Source organism: Nycticebus coucang, chromosome 16 (assembly GCF_027406575.1).
Source record: "Nycticebus coucang isolate mNycCou1 chromosome 16, mNycCou1.pri, whole genome shotgun sequence".
Taxonomy (NCBI): domain Eukaryota; kingdom Metazoa; phylum Chordata; class Mammalia; order Primates; family Lorisidae; genus Nycticebus; species Nycticebus coucang.
Genome location: NC_069795.1, coordinates 71,139,508 through 71,162,178, shown reverse-complemented (window position 1 = coordinate 71,162,178; position 22,671 = coordinate 71,139,508). Strand labels below are relative to the sequence as shown.

The following is a 22,671-nucleotide window of genomic DNA, read 5'->3' as shown; positions in this document are numbered from 1 at the left end:
GCAAAGGAAACAAGAAGAGTAAAGAGACAACCTACAGAATAGAAGAAAATATTTGCAAACTATCCATATGACAAAGGATTAGTAACCATAATATGTAAGGAATTCAAATAGTAAAACCCAAATAATCTACTTAAGACATGGACAAATAACCTCAGTAGACATTTATCTACAGACAATACACTAATGGCCAATAACCATTTGAAAAAATGTTCAACATCATTAATCATAAGGGAAATGAAAATCAGAACTACAATGAGATATCATCTCATCCCAGTTTAAATGGCTATTATAAAAAGATTTTAAAAATAACAGGTGCTGGCAAGAACGCAGAGAGAAAGTTAGTACACTACTGGTAGGAATAAGTTAGTACAGCCACTATGGAGAACAGTATGCAGATACTTCAAAAAACTAAAAATAGATCTATTATATCTGCAGTCCCCAATCTCTAGGCCACAGATCAGTATCTGTCTGTGGTTTGTTAGGAACCCAGGAGTTGAGCGGCAGGCCAGTGAGCAAAGCTTTGTCTGTATTTATAGCCATTCCCCATCATTTGCATCACTGCCCAAGCTCTGTCTCCTGTCAGATAAGCAGCAAGCAGCATTAGATTCTCATATGAGTATAAACCCTACTATAAATTGTGCATGGTTGGGATCTAAGTCATGAGAATCTAATGCCTGATGATTTGAGGTGGAGATGTAATGCACGTGAATCATCCCAAATCTCCCAATCCATGGAAAAAATTGTCTTCCATGAAACCAGTCCCTGGTACCAAAAAGGTTAGAAACCACTGTATTATATGATCCAGCAAATTCCACTGGTGAGTATATATCCAAAAGAAAGGAAATCAGTATATTGAAGGGATATCTGCATTTCCATGATCATTATAGCACTATTTACACTAGCCAAGATATGGAATCAACCTAAGTGTTAAATGGATGAATAAAGAAAAGGTGGTACATATACAAAATGGAGTAGTATTGAGCCATAGAAAAGAATGAAATCCTGTCATTCATGGCAACGTGGATAGAACTGAAGGTTACTATGTTAAGTGAAATAAGCCAGGTAAAGAAAGACAAATATTGCATGTTCTTTCTCATTTGTGGGAGCTAAAAAAGTTGGTCTCATGGACGTAAAGAATAGAATAATAGTTACCAGAGACTGGAAAGGTTGAAGGGGTGGGATGAAGAAAGATTGGGTAATGAGTACAAAAATACAGTCAGATAGAAAAAATGGGTTCTGGCTCGGCGCCTGTGGCTCAAGCGGCTAAGGCGCCAGCCACATACACCTGAGCTGGTGGGTTCAAATCCAACCCGGACCCGCCAAACAACAATGATGGCTGCAACCAAAAAACATCCGGGCATTGTGGCGGGCACCTGTTGTCCCAGCTACTTGGGAGGCTGAGGCAAGAGAATCGCTTAAACCCAGGAGTTCGAGGTTGATGTGAGCTGTGATGCCACAGCACTCTACCCAGGGCAACAGCTTGAGGCTCTGTCTCAAAAAAAAAAAAAAAAAAAAATGAGTTCTACTGTTTTATAGCATGGTAGGGTGGCTATAGTTAACAGCAATTCATTGTATATTTCAAGATAACTAAAAGAAAAGATTTAAATTGTTCCCAAAAGAAAAAAATGATAAATGAGGTGATGAATATTAAAATTACCCCGATTTGATCATCATATATCACTTATATCAAAATATCACATGTATCCAATATATATGTACAATTATTACATATCAATAAAAATATATATTATAGCTATAACTAACCTTTTTTTTATTTCTAATATGGTTTATTTTGTCTTTTTTTCTTCATCAACCCTTGTTCAAGATTGGTTTCTTTTATGAGTTTTAACTTTTAGTTTGTTGATCTTTTAATGTTTCGTTATTATCTATTCATTTCTACTCAAGAATATTACTTTTTCTTTGCTTTCTTTTTTTTTTTTTAATTGAGGCAGAGTTTACTATGTAGCCCTTGGTAGAGTGTGGTGGTGTCACAGCTCACAGCAACCTCAAACTCTTGGGTTTAAGCAATTCCCTTGCCTCCACCTCCCAAGTAGCTGGGACTATAGGCGCCAGCCACAATGTCCTACTATTTTTGTTGTTATTTTTGTCTGTTGTTTAGCAGGCCTGGGCAAGGTTTGAACCCGCCATCCCGGGTGTATGTGGCCAGCGCCCTAGCGGTTGAGCTACAGGCACTGAACCTTCTTTGCTTTCTTTAAAGTGTTTTGTTCTTCTAGTTCCTCAAGGTGAATGTTTCATTCACTTATTAATTAAAAAATTACATTTTGAAGCTATAATTTACCCTATAAAGAGCTGAGTATAGTGGCATACACCTGCAGGTCCTGCTACTCAGGAGGCAAAGGCAAGAGGATTGTTTGAGCCCAGGAGTTAAGAGACTATAACATTTTATGATCATGTCTGTGAATAGTCACTGCAGGCCAGCTTGGGTATTATAGTGAGTCTTCCTCTCTAAAAAAAAATAAACAAATTCCTATTATCCTTTAAAAAATTTCCCTATAAGTACCATTTGGCTGTATCTCCAAATTGCTGTAATATATTACCTTTTATATGTTCACAAATTTTTTGTCACTTCATTGCAGTTTCCTTTTAATGTGTAAGTTATTAGGTATATGCTTTGACATTCCCAACCTTACATCTTTTAAAGTAATTTTCGTTGTTTATTTATCTTTTAATTGTATTATCATAATAATATGATAAATAAAAACAAATACTTTGAAATTCATTGCCATTGTCCTTATAAGAGGTAAATTTCTATAAATGTATCATATGTACCTTAGAAGAATGGTTGCTTTACATTTTGGGGTTGTAGGATTCTACATATATACTACCAGGACAGGAATGTTAATTATGTTAATTATGCATTTAAAGATTTTATAGACTTACTAAATTTTGTCTGCTTTGTTATAGATGTATTAAATCTCCCACTGAAATATTAACTTGTCAATTTCTCTTACTTCTGTCAAATTTTCTTTTATGCACACACAAATACATGCACACACATGAAGATATGTTACCAGATGCATACAAATTCACAATTGTTTATCCTCCCAGTGAACTGAACCTTTTGTCATAATTAAGTAAGCCTCTTTATCTCGGTGAATATGTTTTGCCTTAAAGACTATTATTTTTGATATTCATAATCCCTGTTCTAATTATTAACTTTGTTGGCTTTCCTAGCAGTATACTTTTTTCTTATGTTTTGGGATTATGCTTGCTCATTTTGAGTGGGAAATTTCTGTTTTTTCCATATTCTTATACCACTGACAGGATTTTGAGGTTCCTTCCACCTACTCCTCTGAACCCCATTACCAGAAACAGGTTTCATAATCACATTTGGAATTGCTACCCTTGGATATTTGGAGACAGAGAAGACTTCTTTTAGCAGTCAATGGATAGTAAGGCCTACAGCTTTTAACACACAGTAGCCTCCATCAATATTTACATAGCCATTTTTTTTCAATCTCCTTTTATTAATTAAAGAGTATCCCTACCTATACCAAATCTCCCTCTCACCAGTCCCTCCCCCACACTTCTTTGGCTTGAAATATAAAACATGACCAGTTTTACTGAATCATAGCAAGCACTTTTAAGCTACCATACCCTGAAAATACCAAGCTCCTTACCACTACCAACTCCTTTGGAATTCACAGCTTCAGCTCCACTAAGCCAACTGTTTTATGTTTGTGTTCTAGTTCTTGTTCATGGTGATGTTTACCTTATATTTGATACTGGCCACATTTGGGATTTACCCTTTTATATTTTATCCATTGTTGCTATTTATTTGGCACAGAGAAAGTTTTAAAAATATAAATTCACATTTCTACCAGAAAACTATTCTATATATTTCTAAACAATTCTAAAATATAAAATATCCCAACACCCTCCAAAATTCTACATGGCAATATGACCTCCACTTTTTTGTGTGTGTGTGTGTGTGTGACAGAGTCTCACTATGTTACCGTCCACGTCACAGCTCACAGCAACCTCCAACTCTTGGGCTTAAGTGATTCTCTTGCCTCAGCCTCCCAAGTAGTTGGGACGACAGGCACTTGCCACAATGATCGGCTATTTTTTGGTTGCAGTTGTCATTGTTGTTTAGCAGGCCTGGGCCAGGCTCAAACCCACCAGCCTTGTTGTATGTGGCCGGAGCCCTACTCGCTAAGCTACGGGCGCCGAGCCAAATGACCTCCACTTTCAATTAGGAAACTGAAGCTCCAGGAAAGTTAAGTGAATTGTTATTAATTACATTACTAACAAGTGGTAAGAAAGTCAGGAATATAATAGATATTTATATTATAGGAATATAATAGATATTCTGATTCCTAGTTATGTTCTCAATTTATCATATAACTCAGTAATTTCTGGGAAAATTTCCCTAACTTTTATTCAGCTTCTAATTCAGTCCAACCAAGCTGAGCTTTTTCCATGCTCCCTTGCCCATCGAGAAATCAGATATTCCAATTTTACCTCCCAAGTTAGGAATAACACTAAATAACTGGAGGTAAAAAAGATTTTTTTGCCCCTAATTAGTTTATAGTTTTACTAACTCTGACACTAAATCTTGGCTTCTCCCTTCATTAGTTTTATTATTAGGCTAGAGCTAGTCAGTCTTTTTTAGCTGCTTACTTTTTTTTTCATTATTAATGAACATAGTAAGAGTAGTTTTAAACATACAGAAAATTCCATTCTCCCCAGGGAATAACAACCTGAATTCCTGATATCTGAGCATCTGCCATGTATTAGCTACTGTGCTAAAAGTTAGAATTCAGTTATAAGCAAAACAAACAAGATGTTTGTCCTTATGGAGCTTATACTCTAGAGGAAGAGAGAAAATTGCACAAATAAATGTAAATTTACAATTGTCACAATTGATGTAAAGAATACATAACTGTTATTCTAAGAGTCTATTAAAAGGAAGAAATGATTTTGTCAGAAAGGTGAAGAAAGACTTCCTTGAGAAAGTAACTTTGAACTGTACTCAAAGGAGAAAAAGTTAACTACACAAAAGGAAGAAAGGTTTCTGGCTGAATGGACAGCATATATAAGAACCCTGAGGTGAGTGAAAGTATTTGAGTATAGTAGTAAAACAAAGGCAAGTGTTGTTAGAGAAAAAAAAGCAAGACCTTTATGTTAAGTCATCTCATTTCTATCTTAAAAGAAATTATAAGCTATTGAAAAGTTTAAAGCAAGAGAGGTGAAAAACTGAATATGAATTGTAAAAAAACCAATATGGCTACAATGTACATAATAGATTAAAATGGACTTGACTAGATAAAGGGGTGAACCGGTTAGGTCACTGGAGTAGTGAAAGCAAGAAATAATGGTAGGCTGTACTACTGTGATAGTGGTAGAGATGAAGAGAAGTAGATGAATTCAAGAAATATTTAGGAGATAAAACAAGATTTTGTGAACGACTGGCTACACTGTAAAGAGGGAGAGGAACTCAGCCATTAAAGGTAAGCAGGCTTCTGGTTTGCATTTTAAATGAATGCTGCCTTTCACTAAAGAGAAACATGGTAAGCCAAAGATTATGGATTGGTTTTGGACAAAATAAATTTGAAGTGCCTTTTACTAAGAGATGATGTTGAACATATGTCTAGATTTTAGACATCTGATTCAGAGGTCTGAGTCAAAGATATAAATTTGTAAATTATCTATGCATAAGTATTGATTACAACAGAAACATACAAGAGATTATTTAGGGTAAAAATATAAAATAAAAAGGAAAAAGAAAAAATCCAGGAGTAAGCCTTATGGAACGCCAATTCAATTGACTGAGTAGAAGGTTATAAACTTGCAAAGAAGTGAGAAAAGTGTATCAAGAGAGATAAGAGAAAAACCAAGAAGGCATTTTGTCCTATAGTTAAGAGAAAATGCATAATTAAATAAAAAGGCAACGGTTAATAATGTCAAATACATAAAATAGGAATCTTTATCCAAATTGTAGATTATAATCAATATGGCTCCACTGTGAATTCTTACTTTTCCAATTATTCAGTTTATGTATACTTACGTAAAGTATTCATCAGAAGGCTACTGTCATGAAATCTGTTAAGACCACCATCTGTATCTGGAATACTGTATTGTGGCATGGCAGACATGGTAGGATGTCCTGAGATGTAATTCCCTTCATCAGAAGGAGATGATTTGCACTCTTCATCTTCTGAGTCACTAGAACTATCCTCACTACTTGAGGATGATGAACTTCTAGAATCAGATGAACTATCACAACTACTCATCTGGTCCATCAGACTAGCTTCTGCCTTCAATTCTGAAAATAAAGCAAAATGAATAAATTAAATAATTAGAATAAAATTTGAATGTATTAGTTGCTAAGAAGCTGTTGATGAAGAATAAATAAAACCAAACATCCACTTACAGCATTTGAAGCATTTAAAGAAACCCCGTTACCATCAAGCCATACCTTTTCTTTTTTTGAGACAGAGTCTCATTTTGTCACCCTTATTAGTGTTGTGGCATCATAGCTCACAGCAACCTCAAACTCTTGGGCTCAAGTGATTCTCTTGCCTCACCCTCCAGAGTAGCTGGGACTACAGGAGCCTGCCACAATGCCCAGCAAGCCATACTTTAATAATGGGATTATGAACATTAAAAGACAAACAATGTCTAAATCTAAATTTCACATTTATTTATACCACTGTACTTAAATACATAGGTAACTCAAATATAAAACAAATAACATGAAAAATTAAAACTATAAAAATTAAAATCTATTTTGGCAGAAACAGTCTTTTAAATCTTTTTTCTACTCTTAATACATACCACAATGTGATAACATAACAGCCTAGTTTTCCTTAAGAACATTCTGATGAAGCTTAGGTTTCTCCCCTGCCCTCTTAATGGATATTTAAAATATTTAAAGTATCTGGAAAAACCAGTTTCCATAATATTAATAACTTTGGTTGTAAATATTTCTGTAGATAAAAAGAACAATAATAGCTGGGCATGGTCACTCACACCTGTAATACCAGCAACTCAGTATTGGATTATATGAGGATTACTTGAGGTCAAGAGTTTGAGACCAGCCTGACTCTAAAAAATATAAAAAATAAAAATTAGTGGGGCAGAGTGGTGTATCCCTATAGTCCCAGCTACTCAGGAAACTAAGACAGGAGGAGTGCTTGAGCCCTGGAATTTGTGGCTGTAGTGAGGTATGACTGCCACTGCACTCTAGGCTGGGTGACATAACAAGACTTTAGAGTCCCAAGCTGTTGCCCTGGATAGGGTTAGGGTTAGGGTTATTAAGATCTCTGCTAAAAATTGTCACATGGAGGAACTTCTACTTGTACTGTAAAATTAATGTTGAGATTACTAACTTAATGGTCCCTAAGGTTCCATAAGTTTCCATAAGATGAATTCCTTTTAGAATTTAGTGACAAGGAAGAGTCTGATTCTTTGGAACCAGTCTATCAACTAATACTTGTGTCTTTGTTTTTGTCTTGGTGACTAGGAATCTTAGAGCTGAATTTAATGTTTTAATAATTAGCAAGTTTGCTTTCTCTTCTTCAATATCTTGATTTTTCTGTCCTGTATTTTACTGTTTCATGTATATAATGACATAATGATGCAAACTTATTTTGGATGCATGTATAATATCAAAATAAAATTCAAGATCTCTTATTCCAACAAAGGTTCTGGGCTTGTGTATTCTTTACTGTTGGTATAGGGACTAATAACCCATTAGGGAATTAATAATGTATTGCATCTACAAGGGGACAACTGGAATTGGGCAACTATGTGTAAATTCTGAACAGAAAGTATAGAAGCAAATATACATTGGTAATAAAATTCTCACTGTTGCCACAATTACTATAACGTCAACATCTAAACTGTAACTAGAAAAAAAATGGAGATTTAAATATTCTTACTTTCAAAAAAAGTTTATCTCCTTAAAAATACCTTCCTGCTGAAAAGTAAGCAGTAATTTAAAAGAACTTGCCTGCTCCTTTTAATTAATCTACATTTCCTGACTCAAATGGTAACATCTTAGACATCTACAGTTTGATTGTACATAAAGAATTTTGACAGAAGATGCTATAAAAAATTGAATGAGTCATCACAATTGCCAAAAGGAAGAAAACTCCAGTTACACACATCTAAATACTTTTTTTGCCCCGAATAATAATTTAAAAAATAGAAATTATCTTCTATGGCTATAGTCTTACTTATATACTACTCTAAATAATAATCTATAATTTTGCCCCAGAAAAATGCATAATTACAAAACATATTATGCTCTCAGTAAAAGTTTATAGTTGCTACTATTCTTAATTAAAATAAAAAATTTCACTTAAAATTTATTAATTATCTCTTAAATTTATACTTATATTTATACTTAAATTTTACCTCTTTCTTTTTTTTTTTTTTTAATTTTACCTCTTTCAATGTCATCCATTGCAGATACTGGGGACATCTTGTCTTCACATGGAGCATGTTTTACAAGATTCGAAGTTCTAGCTGAATTCCACATTTGTTGCTGCTGTTGTTCCATATGATACTGAATTTTACTGCTTCCTTCAACTCTGCAATTAAGAATATCAAATATTAGGCCAGGTGTTGTGGCTCACACCTGTAATCCTAACACTCTGGGAGGTTGAGGCTGGTGGATTGCCTGAGCTCTGGAGTTTGAGACAACCCTGAGCTATAGTGAGACCCCGTCTGAAAAAAAATCTCCAGGCGTTGTGGCGGGTCCCAGCTACTGGAGAATCTGAGGCAAGAGAATCACTGGAGCCCAAGAGTTTGAGGTTGTTGTGAGCTATGATGCCATAGCACCCTAATGAGGATGACAAAGTAAGACCCTGTCTCAAAAAAAAAGAAAAAAAAAGAGTATCAAAGATTGAAACAGGAATGACAGGTATGTGACAACAATTTCAGCTGCTCAAATTTATCACTTATTCTTATTAAAGATGTGTAATAAGATCTTTAAAATGATATTCAAGAATTAAAACACTAATTTAATTCATTATTTAACAACTGTTTATCAAATACTGCTATGTGAGTGGAATACACTCAGATACACTGAAGGATACAAATGTGAACAAAAACAAAAGCACTGTTCAAATTTAACAAATAAGACATAGACATTCATTCACAAATGATTAAAATAAGAGGAAAAATCTAAGTGTACAACAGTTCAATATATTCCCAAAGTTCTAAAATTATCATTTCTGTTAAAACTAAATCAACATTTGCATTCATAACTTTAAGACACACATATTCATAAAGGAAATTCATGAATTTCTTTTCTTTCGACATCTTTAAGAAAAAAGTATATAACAAAATTATGCTGACTTTTGCCTTTCCCATTTCTGGTCACCAAATCTTCTGAGTTTTTCCTTCAAGAAGTATTTAGAACCTCTTTTTTCTCTTCATTCTTACTCTCAAAAATACACATATTTTTCTGTTTCCTACATTTTTTGCTTTTACTCAGTTTTGTTGCTGGAATTAATGTTTCAAAACAAAACTGTAAACATGCCAATTCCTGGTTAAAAAGACTTTAATATGTAACCACTGCCAACATGAAAATATTGTAAGTTTTTAGTTAATACTAAAGGCATTAACCTCAACCTACCTTTACAGCATTACCCCTACTCAATATTAACCCTTACCTTCCAATACTTATACACAGATAGAGACAAATCTCTGCTTTGTTCAAACAGGTCTTATTCACTAGTTCTGAATAAGTCAGATACATTTCTGCTTTCAAACCCTGCTTACATCATCATACCCTCTGATCAATGAAATCAGTATTTCCCAAAATTTCCTAGTAGTAAAAATCCTAGGAGAAATGGTGGATGGAGGTAAAGAGATATTAAAAAATAGAGTTCCCAGGCTCCTTTCTGAACTAAAATTGAATTTTGGGAACTCATATTTTTAACAGGCACCCAAAGTAATTCTTATAATCTTAACCTCCCTTCTAAGCATATCAATATGGTCTCCCTAAATGTTTCAGTCTAACATGTCCTCTTCCTTTCTCTTAATTCCCAGAGCAATTTTGTCCATACTATCTGTATGACTTTTAGAGCAAGTACCTTTATGTTACATGGTAAGTTATGCACTACTTATTTTCAAAAAGAATTGGAGATGGCTGTTCTCCTATTGACTTTAAAGAAATGGTCTGTTTATGCAATTAAACACAGAAGTTTTAAGATTGGTGCTTGCGGGCGGCCCCTGTGGCTCAAGGAGTAGGGTGCCGGTCCCATATGCCGGAGGTGGTGGGTTCAAACCTAGCCCTGGCAAAAAAAAAAAAAAAAAAAAAGATTGGTGCTTGTATAGCAAACTTTTGTTTTTCTAATGCGGTGTATATTCTAGGTGCTCAATAAATTTTTACTAATTATTTTGGAGAGTGTACAATGATTCCTTTTAGTCTAGGTCCAAGTTAAGTATCTATAATAAAATAAAAAAATTATCTACACCTTAGAAGAAAAATGAGTTTTTATACTTCACAGGGTGATATAATAAAAAGCTTTTGGTTTAGGATCTCTACCAAATTTAAACTTAGAAAAAATTAAAACATTTTTGTACTTGACATAAATAATCCCTATATAATAATGTGACTTAAGCCAATAACTTTTCCCCCGATAATTTCTTAAAAATTTATGTGTTGATAATATAATTTAATTCATTAAACCACATACCTTGTTTTTTTTACAGTGATGTTGCTGCTGAGTTTTTCTAGTCGACATTCTCCAGTATCATGGTTAATAATCAAAATACATTCTTTTAAGTAAGGTTTCTTTGAGCCTTTGAAAACAGTTACTGGTGCAGTTGAACCCTGTTTAAAAAGTTAATTATCTTTACTTTAAATGTATCATAGAAATTCAGTAGGGAAGGCCTTTGAAATATCCTGGTACTGGGTTTCTCATTTCATGTTTTACTTCAAGTAACCTATAAACTATTATAATTTACTACTCTATACAGGGTGGTAAAAAAAGACAGAGATAAAGAGAAGCTGAGATTTTAAAGCTGCTATCACCGAGGAAAGGGAAGAAAGTATTTACTCTGAGCCAATAAACATTTGTTTCACTGGCCTATAATGGGCAACAAGGATTCAATTATAACACAATCAATATGCTTTATGGATAAGAAAACAGAATCCTTGAATCATATTTCCTACCTCTTCTGTTCTTTCTTATTGCTTTGTAAGCCTAATTTTTTTTTATAAGTCAAATACACATAGATCATGAATACATTCATGCTTATGTGGGGTACAATGTGCTAGGTTTTTTTAATACAATCTGACATGGTTAGATCAAACCAATCAACATAGCTTTCACCTCCTTTACTTGATTATTGTGCCAAAACATCTATGTTCTACACTTGACAGATTTGACTTGTACCCTTGTCATATGCTGTAAGCTTAATTTTTAAAATTGGCATTTTCTTAGAGTATTATGTCCCTATTCAGATAAGGAAATAAATGTTATCAAAAAACATCTGTTACACTAAACCCACTGTTAAGTTTTAGCATCATTAAAAGTAAGACAACCAGGTATTACATGCATGATATCATATGAAAGTACACAGCATCACCCATAAAATATTCTTGCCAAAATTTTGAACATACAAAAAATCCAAAGAATTTAACTCTCATCAAACCCCAAAGAATTTGTCATCAAACATGCCTTTACATATATAACTACTAGTCCATAGGAAATATGGGGGCTAGATGAACAAGTTAAATACTGAATGGAAATAATCTGAAATCCAGAATATGAGTATATTCTCTACGATACATAACCTGGTTTTTCTAATAAAAAAATGGCTTTTCTAATAAACCTGATTTTTCTAATAAACAAAAGGGAAGAGACTTTTATAGAATAAAAATACAAGGAACAGGGCAGCGCCTGTGGCTCAAGGAGTAGGGCACCAGCCCCATATACTGGAGGTGTTGGGTTCAAACCCAGCCCCGGGCAAAAATTGAAAAAAAAGAAAAAAAAAATACAAGGAACATAATACTCACATACAATCTTATTTGAATAGGAATCTTATTTGAATTCTAGTTGGGACATTTTATAGACAATGTCTATAAAAAGACATTTTTGTGATCATCACAAAAGTGAGACTTGGACCAAGGATGATTATTAATTCTCTTAGGTGTAATAATACCATAGTATGTAGATAAAAATAGAAACTTCCTTATCAGTTAAAGACACATAAATAAGGATTTATTAAATGGTGCATACTGTCTGAGATTTGCTTTAAAATATGTCAGGAAAAGGAAGCAGTAAGGAACTACATAAAAAAGATCAGCAAAACGTTGAAGCTCAGTTAGGGGGTACTTGGAATTCATTCTACTATTGTATTTTTCATAATAAAAGGATAAAGAAAGCTAGATAATTGCTAATAACCTACATCTCCATACATGCTTCTTCTATCCTTTGTCCCTGCCACCCTGAGATACTCTGAAGAAATTTTTTGTTTATCATTCTTTTGTTTTACCCTACATACGTGGATCTCTAAACATAAACTACTTGTGTTTACTTGTTTTTGAACTTTATAAAAGTATAATAAATTTTTAAAGGATTTATTATAGTAATTTTGTTGAATACAATAGTACTGTTACATCAGGTTAGAAAAGGGTATGCTTGTATCATCATCACATGTATCCCATAAATATGTACAATATGTATCCATAAATAATTGAATGTGTTTTAAATATTTAAATAAATAAAGTAATAGATTTTAAAAAATTAAAACCAAAAAGACTGAAGGGTATTTAAATTAAATATTAAAATAGTTAAAAATTCTTCGCGATTTACTAAATGACCACTAGGAGGAGTATGAGATAAATTTGGTGGTTGAAATCACCAAAATTGGGGTAGGTTAGAGACTTTTGAGAGATATGGAGAGAAAATAATGAAAATGAAAAAAAAGAACAGGTTTTTTTTTTTTAACCTCTCTAGGGATAAAAGTAATCTGCAAAAAGTTAATAATGTACAGCACATAGATGAAGACATATATGGGCTAGTTCTAGAAGGGAGCACTTAGTTGAATCCCTAGTAAACTAGAGAACCAGGAACATGATCATGACAAAACTGGGTCTACTTGGCTTGTAAGTAAATTTTTCACATGTCTTGGTTGAAAATAAGTAAGATACCACAAAATAGTAACCTAAATATTCCAAATTACAGCTGATAAAAGATCTGTACAATACAGTCCTCTTGAAAATATTTATATTCTTACTTAGAAAGGAATACATCTTAAAATTACAATGTATTATTGTTCTTTTAGCTCCTTAAGAACTGGATCATTACTTTTCTTTGACATGTTCCTGGCATCTAAAGTACCAAGACCTCTTCAGATAGTCAATAAATGTTGAATATGAATAATATAAACAATTTCTGATCATAGACAACAAGTTAAATAAACCCTGGATAGTCTCTATACCTGCCTTATACCCTTGATCAATCTTTATAAATTTAAACATTTCCCGTCATTAAATTGAGCACCATTCCTAACATTTAAACTTTAATTTCTATCCATTTCCTCATTTCATACTCCAAGAAAGGCAACTATTAAAGTATCAGACAACTATTCAGCATATGAACTATATTACCTCCAAATAACTATTGATCACTTCCTATTATCTCTGTGTTCACTGCTACTACCCAACTTCAGAACCCAACATCATTTTACCTAGATTATAGTTATCCTCTTCCCAACCTTCCTTCCAATTTTGTTCCCCATTCTGCTGGCAGACAAATCTAATCATTTTGTTCCCATACTTAAAAATCTTTATTTGAAAGCTTTATGTATTTAGGATATAAGCCATAGTCCATAAACCTGTCCATATGGCCCTCCATGATCTACTTATGTATTCCCCAATAATCTCAATCTGCCACTCTTTACAAACTACCCAGAACTGATTATAGTTGGTTTGTATGAATGACTGACTTAGGATGATCAACCAAAGGAAACACTACAAAATAAAATATAAAATAAGTGAGTACACACTTTATTTGGGAACAAAAAAGAGTGAATAAAGAACTCGTAACCATAAAACAAATGAATAAAAAAAAATTCAATATAGGAATGAAGAAAAATAGTAATGAGCAAAGGAATCTTGATTTTACATATACTGTATTTAACTGTAAATGGAGTAGGATAGACTGAGAATGTAGAATGTAAGAGCTAAATAAATACTCTTGACATGAAGATATTTTACAATGTAATACAATATCTTGGCAAAACAGGTGTTTGGCTGAGGTGGAAAGGAAAAGAAGTAGAAGAGAAATTAAAAACCTATTAAAGGACACCAAAAGTATTCAAAAATTTTTCATTTGATAGGGCAATGCAAGAGTGGAGGAACTCAGCTTTCACATAAAAACACAGAGTTATATGCCTGACTATGAAAACCAGGAAAGGAAAGAAATCAGTAATGGAATGGAGAAGTACAATAGTAGTCCAAAAGTAACAAGAGTTAAAAAAAAAAAAAAAAAAAGAAGACAAAGAAAGAAAATTTAAAAAAAAAGTGAGATGCTGGTGAAACTAAAAGAATAAAAAAGAGAAAACAAGAAATTAAATAACTTACATACTGTAAGATGACATACTGTAAGATAACTTACATACTGTAAGATGACAGAAATAAAAATCAAGCACATGAATTTTGAACTAAATATAAATAGATTTAGTGGATAGAATTCTCCTAATAAAAATGGAAAGTATTAAATGGGGTTTAAAAATAAAAAGCCCGTAGCTCAGTGGGTAGGGCACTGGCTACATACACCTAGGGTGGCGGGTTCGAACCCAGCCCTGGGCCAGCTAAAACAACAATGACAACTGCAACAAAAAAACTAGCCGGACCATTGAGGCGGGTGCCTGTAGTTCCAGCTACTTGGGAGGCTGAGGCAAGAAAATCGCTTAAGCCCACGAGTTTGAGGTTGCTGTGAGCTGTGACGCCATAGCACTCTACCCAGGGTGACAGTTTAAGATGCTGTCTCAAGAAAAAAATAAGAAATAAAACATAGTATATTCTGTCAATAAAATATATACTTAAAATAAAATATCAGGGCGGCCCCTGTGGCTCAGTCGGTAAGGCGCTGGCCCCATATGCCGAGGGTGGCGGGTTCAAACCCGGCCCCGGCCAGACTGCAACCAAAAAATAGCCGGGCGTTGTGGCAGGCGCCTGTGGTCCCAGCTGCTTGGGAGGTTGAGGCAGGAGAATCGCTTAAGCCCAGGAGTTGGAGGTTGCTGTGAGCTGCGTGAGGCCACGGCACTCTGCCGAGGGCCATAAAGTGAGACTCTGTCTCTACAAAAAAAAAAAAAAATAAAAATAAATAAATAAAATATCAGCTAAATAAAACGAAAAGACACTAAGATTTTGTAAACATGCAAACGAAAAGGAAATAATCATGACAATATTAATACTAGACAAGTATTTAAGCTTAAAACCACAAAAACAAGGAATCAGATTAGGATCATCATGGAAGGAACTTTGCCAAACAGGGTCATCTAGAGTGGCATGGTAGCCCTCACACATATAGAAACCTCAGAGCCCAGGATTTGAGTGCTAAATTGATAAGTAACTGCTAGAAATGCATTACTTGTGTAAATAGGAAGGGTAATTTCCAGAGGGATTTTTCATAGAAGCTCACAAAAATATTCCACAACATATAGTCAGCACAAAAAATATGCCAATATCAGTACCAATGATAAATCCTAACAGTCAAATTAAGTAAAAATTTCCCCTTGCTGGGTGCAGAGGCTCACACCTATAATCCTAGCACTCTGGGAGGTAAATCCCTTGAGCTCAGGAGTTCAATACCAACCTGAGCAAGAGTGAGACTCATCTCTAAAAATAGCCCGGCATTGTGGTGGGCACCTGTAGTCTCAGCTAGTTGGAAGGCTCAGGCAAGAGAATCACCTGAGCCCAAGAGTTTGAGGTTGCTGTGAGGTTGCTGACACCACAGCACTCTACTGAGGGCAACAGACTCTGTCTAGGGAAAAAAAAGAAAGAAAAAAAAACTCTTTTTCATTTCAGCTGTCTAGACTAATGACATAATAAAACTCAAATTCATTATACTATTTAGTAAGCCCTTTTAAGTATCTTTCCATCTCCTACACTCCCCATATACACCCCTTCAGAACTAACCATAGTGGCACATATATAGTTCCTCACATATTTAACATTCTTTCTTTTATTGCTGTATTTTACTCCATGTCTTTTTTTTTTTCTCTATCAGAAATGTTTTTCCCTCTCTCCTTCACGTGCATAACTTCAAGACTGGTGTATTGTGATGTTTCCTCCCTTTCCTCTGGCTGGGATACACTCTTTTATGCTTCTATAGTATTCTATGATACCTTTATGACAGTCGTTACATTTCTGTATTTTAATTAGTTATTTCCTGTCTTTCCCATTAAATGATAAAATGTTTTAGGACACGGACAATGTCTAGTCTACTTCTGTATTCTCAGTAGCTACCCAACACAGGACTTACCACAAAGAAGATACATGTACACATGTAGATGGCCAATCTCTTTCTTGAGCACACATTTATACACACACATATACTGAGGCATATTCTTTTTTGTACACATCTATGGTGGGCTATGGGGGATGGAGGTTGATAGTGGTTACTTTTTCCCAAATGATTTCTTTACCATTTCAGAAATTTATAATTCACTGACTTAAAAATGTAGGTCTTCTATAGTTGTCATTCCTTTAAGAGGTACTTCAGTTGATATCATAACCAAACACATAGTAGATGGTAACTCTTGATTAAAGCAGGACATCATGAAAGGATAAGGTTTATTAATAAATGTAAGAATCCACTTAAAATAGACATAGGTTCAAGATTTCCTAAAACTGATAGAAGCCATCTACAACAAACCCACAGCCAATACCATATTGAAAGGAGATAAACTGAAAGCATTTCCAGTTAAAATTGGAACTAAACAAGGATGCCCACTATCGCCACTGCTATTCAACATAGTGCTAGACATCCTAGCCAATGCAATCAGGCAAAAGAAGGAGATCAAGGGTATTCAAATGGGAACAGAGGAGGTCAAACTCTTGCTCTTTGCAGATGACATGATTGTATACCCAAGAAACTCCTGGGACTACAAAGCTCTTAGAAGTGATCAAGAAGTATAGTATCGGGGCGGCGCCTGTGGCTCAGCGGGTAGGGCGCCAGTCCCATATGCCGGAGGTGGCGGGTTCAAACCCAGCCCCGGCCAAATTAAAAAAAAAAAAAAAAAAAAAAAAAAAAAAAAAAAAAAGAAGTATAGTATCATCTCAGGATACAAAATCATGTCCACAAATCAGTAGCCTTCATATGTGCCAGCAACAGTCAAGCTGAGAATGAAATCAAAGACAACTATACCTTTCACAGTAGCTCCAATGAAAATGAAATATGTGGGAATACATCTAACAACGGATCTCTATAAAGAGAACTATGAAATTCTGAGAAAAATAATAGCAGAAGACATTAAAAAATGAAAGAACATGCCATGCTCATGGCTGTGAAGAATCAACATAGTTAGAATGTCTTTACTACCTGAAGAGATCTATAGATTTCATACAATCCCCATCAAAGCACCAATGTCACACTTTGAAGAACTTGAAAAAATAGTAGTTCATTTCATAGGAACCAGAAAGAATCCCAAACAATTAATACAATTTTAAGAAATAAACCAAACAAAATCATGCACTGGGGAAAAGAAATGGTGCTGGAAGAACTGGTTAGCCACATGTAGAAGCCTGAAATTGGACCCACACCTCTCACCATTGACAAAAATTGATTCTCACTGCATAAAATGTTTAAATTTAAGATAGAAAACATTAAAAATTCTAGAAGAGAGTGTGGGGAAAATGCTTGACAAAATTGACTTGGGAAAAGATTTTATGAAGACCCCCTTGGCAATTTTAGCAACAACAAAAATAAATAAATGGGATGTGATCAAGCTAAAGAGCTTCTGCACAGCTAAGGGTACCACAATGAAAGCAAACACAGCCTTCAGAATGGGAGAAGACATTTGTACACTATGAGTATGACAAAGGGCTGATAACTAGAATCTATAGAGAACTCTAATCAAAAGAAAAGAGAAAACAAGCCCATTTACAAGTGGGCAAGAGACTTGAACAGAAACTTCTCGGGAGACAGACAAATGGCCAAAAAACACATGAAAGAATGTTCATCATCCCTAATCACCAGAGAAATGCAAATCAAAACCACTCTGAGATATTACTTAACTCCGGTAAGATTAGCCCATATCACAAAGTCCCAAATCTGCAGAGGCTGGCGTAGTTGTGGAGAGAAGGGAACACTTTTGTACTGCTGGTGGGATTGCATACTAATACATACAACCTTTATGGAAAGAGGTATGGAGAATCCTCAAAGATTCTGAACTCTGAATCCTCAAAGAACTGAAAATTGACCTTGCATCTGATTCCACAATCCCATTATCAGATATCTACCAAGAAAAACAAAATGATTTTACCACAAGGACATTTGCACCAGAATGTTTAGTGCAGCTCAATTCACAATTGCCAAGACATGGAAACAACTCAAGTGCCCACCAACCTAGGAAGGGATTAACTGTGGTATATATATGCCAGTGGGGTACTATTCAGCTATGAGAAAAGATTAAGACTTAACATGAGAAAAGACTGAGACTTTATATCTTTTGTGCCTACCTGGATGGAGTTGAAACACATTCTTCTAAGTAAAGCAATACAAGAAAGAGGGGGGAAAAGGCTCAGCACCTGTAGCTCAGTGGCTTGGGCGCCAGCCACATACACTGGAGCTGGCAGGTTCGAATCCGGCCCGGGCCAACTACAACCAAAAATAGGCAGGCATTGTCGGGGGCACCTGTAGTCCCTGCTACTCAGGAGGCTGAGGCAAGAGAATTGCTTAAGCCCAAGAGTTTGAAGTTATTATAAGCTAGGATGCCATAGCACTTAACCCAGGGCAACATACTGAGACTCTGTCTCAAAAAAAAAAAAAGAAAAAGAAAGGGGAAAAAGGTATGCAATGTATTCAATACTACTATAAAACCAATATATAAACAACTACATGCCCACACAAAAGAAAAAAACACAAGTATAGTCTAGTAAGGGGGAGGGAAGGGAGGAAGAAGGGAGGAGGCAGTTAAGTAAGGCAATTGGCAGGATCTCACCTAATATGCACAATGTGAGGATGTTCAGCATGCCCCCTAGGTAAAGGGCTCAACTGTAACTTGAAATTTATCTTAGAAATGAAAACAATGTAACATAAACATTTGTACTCTCATATTAATCTGAAATTTAAAAGAATAAATAAACATAAGAATCCTTCTTTGTTTGGAGTAGAAGAGCAATGCAAGGGATAATGATGGGAGGATAACAATTTAAGAAAACAATATTCAATATGGCAAAGAAGAATCCAACTAAAGTTAATCTACAAACCAGTCGTCACTGGGCAGACAAGGGCTAGTGGCTGCTGTTATCAGCTTAAAGTTTTATACAACATAGTGTAACAACTTTTAAAATTAAGTGGTTGGTTCATGTTTTTCTCACATATTTATCATAAAGCAAAATCTTGGGTTACTAAAGACTAAATTTTCAAACTATTTTAGTGACACTAGAATCTGAACAATTTTTCATAACAATATAATACAAAGATTAACTTATCTACAATACCTTGTACTAAATTGATTTTTCATTTTCTTCAGTTCCTAAGGGAAAAGATGAGAAATATTCAATGAAAAGAACCCATAAATTTAGTCTTAGGAAAATATTCAGAGGCAGCAACTGATACAATCTGACATAAGACAAGGGTATCAAATACTGTTGACTGATAAAAATAAGAAAAAGACAATAGACGAGAGGATGGAGAGCTTACTTGCTTTACCTCTACACCAGCTAAAATTGCTCTATTATAAAACTGAAACCAAATGAAAAAATGTTTAAAAATTATAAGGTTTTCTTTATATATTAAATTATAAAGGTATAGTATTAGTTTTCTCTGAGACTAGCTAAAGTGAGTATAAAAGAAAAGAAAAAGAAACTTACGCTGAATACTAAGAATCTAATTCAAGGACTGTGAAAAGTAGAGCATACAACAAAGAACTTGTATTTTTATGCAAATAGTACTTGGTAGTGTTACTTGGATATATCTGGAAATTTTAAAAATATACAAAACTTATGGTTAGGGACTTTCTGACCAAGTCTCTTTCTTTTTCAACCCATTCCCCAAACTACTGCTGAAATCCTGCCAAAACCAAATCTACTCTGCTTACAAACTTCTAATGGCTCTGTAAGGCCTATGGGATAAAGACTAAATTCTATATCACGACACAAACTATCCTTCACAATCTGATCCCAACCAACCTTTCCAGTCTCTATTCCTGTCAATATTTTTCTTTATACTGTGATTTACTACATTAAAGTCATTTATTCCACAAATTCTTTGTTCTTTAGCATTACAGCCTTTCATATACTGTTCTGTTTGTCTAGATCAGTGTTTCTCAACCTTCCTAATGCCACGACCCTTTAATACAGTTCCTGTGGGTCATGACCCACAGGTTGAGAACCGCTGGTCTAGATAGAATATTCTACTCCCTGTCTGATAAAAACTTGCTTTTCCTCTAAAGGCTCAGCTCAAATATTGCTTACTATTGAAGCCTTTCAAGATACTACCAGGCAGAGTATCTGAATCCACGTATATACTTGCATAGAATTTTGTATGTGCTCTAACTTCTGACATTAGATGTTTATGTTTTGTCTTCTATAACAGACTAGGACTAGAAGGCAAAGAATATGTTATTATCCCTATGTCAGAGTATAAAATCTGGTTCATAATAATAATTTAATAAATACTTGTTTAGACCTCTAATTTTTTTCAAATCATCTACTATGAGAGTTCCTGAAACTACTAAATAGATTAAAGAAAGTATTTTAAGTATTTTTCGCTAAAATAGTTAAAATATGGTCATTTTCTTTGTTATGTTTATTATTTACTTTAACTGGCCATTGCTATATGAATTGTGCAATTATTTAATATTTTAATTTAAATTTAGTGAAAATCCTGCAAAAAAGATCACTTTAGTCTAAATATATAGAAATACTCACTTCTATATTTGGTAGAGTTATTGTCACCTGTTCACCTTTGCCGACCTCAAGGTCTCCTTCACAAGAAGTATCGATAGAAGCAGGTTTGAAATCATCTAAAAATAGATACAAATACTGATTTTTGTAAAATAGAACACCTGGATATCAAAAATATGAGCATATTTCAGTGTGATAAATCAAAAGTCAATAATTAAAAGGGTTTACAAGAGTCTTCATGTTACAAATGAACAAAATACAATCCAGTTTAATTCTATATGCATAATTCTAAGAAAAAAGAAATAGCTATACTCTTAAAAAGTATTCCTTAAACTCATGCTGCTTTAGAATTCCTGTTTAGAACTTGACCAATGTATTCTACTGCTACATAATGTCACTGCTGTTGTTAACTTACTGAAAAAGTAGACCATTGATATATGTTTAGTCCTTTTCTCATATAATTTTTTCTTAAACCACCTCTGGTACCACATAATTTTTTCTTAAACCACTACTGTCACTTCTCTGCTATCTCAGGATTAACAAAATGAAGGAACATAGATTAAAATTAGTGCATATTAAAGAGGAAATTTAAGAAAAAGTAAACTTTGCAATTTAACAATTTGAATTTTTCATGAATACGTATACCATTAACGGATGTATAAATTTAACCAAATCTGCCACTTTGGAAGAACTTAAAAATAAATTTTAATTTTGAGCTAAATCATAGTCCAAGTGATGCTATTAAAATCTATCACCCAGAGGGAATTTAGAGTGCTAATATATTTCACAAAAACCTTTAAGATATGAAAGCCATTCAAAAATAATTCATATTAATATACATCAATGACTAATAATTCTGATATACAATTCTTTGTTATATTTATTTTAAATTAACTCTTTATTAAATATGGTATACATGCAAAATAGAACATTAGGCTCGGCACCCATAGCTCAGTGGTTAGGTCACTGGCCAACATGCACTGAGACTGGCGGGTTCAAATGTGGCCCAGGCCTGCTAAACAATGATAACTGCAACAAAAATATAGCCCAGCATTGTGGCATGTGCCTGTAGTCCTAACTACTTGGGAGGCTGAGCAAAAGAATCACTTAAGCCCAAGAGTTTGAGGTTGCTATGAGCTGTGACGCCATGGCACTCTACCAAGGGAGATGTAGTGGACTCTGTCTCAATAAATAAACAAATAAACAAACAAACAAAATAGAATATAAATCATAAGCTTGATAACTTTCACAAAGTGACGTAGGGGTAACTACCAGATCAAGAGATAGAACATACCCCTCTCTCAGAGGTCCTTCCCAGTTATTACCCCTGTCTCAAGAGATTCATCTTTATATTAACAAAAAGCTCCAGTGTAAATCTAAAGTAATGTATATTTACTAGTGAAATTTAGGGAACTATAATGGAAGACCTTAGGAAAGGAGAACCTCCCAGTGCTCATCAAATTACTGTTCTGTCAATAAAAAAGGCGGGCCCTGCTTCGCAATAATTATAATTGCTAACATTTTTGGAATCCTATATGCCAGGAATCATGCTTACCACTTCATATTTGTTTCTAATTACAACTCTATGAAAGGAAATACAATCC

The 22,671-nt window shown here is 34.3% G+C and overlaps 1 protein-coding gene across 3 annotated transcripts in view; it reads right to left on the bottom strand.

Annotated features, from left to right (window-relative positions):
- The window catches only part of EAF2 (ELL associated factor 2), a 32,798-nt gene that overhangs the window by 5,780 nt on the left and 4,347 nt on the right, over positions 1-22,671 (bottom strand). Inside the window, exons 2-6 of one of the 3 annotated variants that reach the window (XM_053564913.1) lie at positions 21,092-21,186; positions 19,661-19,695; positions 10,677-10,813; positions 8,416-8,561; positions 6,032-6,289 (exon numbers count right to left, since the gene is read on the bottom strand). In XM_053564913.1, the coding sequence (XP_053420888.1) occupies positions 6,032-6,289; positions 8,416-8,530 (373 nt within the window). In that variant the 5' untranslated portion in view covers positions 8,531-8,561; positions 10,677-10,813; positions 19,661-19,695; positions 21,092-21,186. Of the gene's footprint in view, positions 1-6,031; positions 6,290-8,415; positions 8,562-9,330; positions 9,578-10,676; positions 10,814-19,660; positions 19,696-21,091; positions 21,187-22,671 lie in introns of those variants that run through there. The other 2 variants (XM_053564912.1, XM_053564914.1) reach the window with 2 other exon arrangements.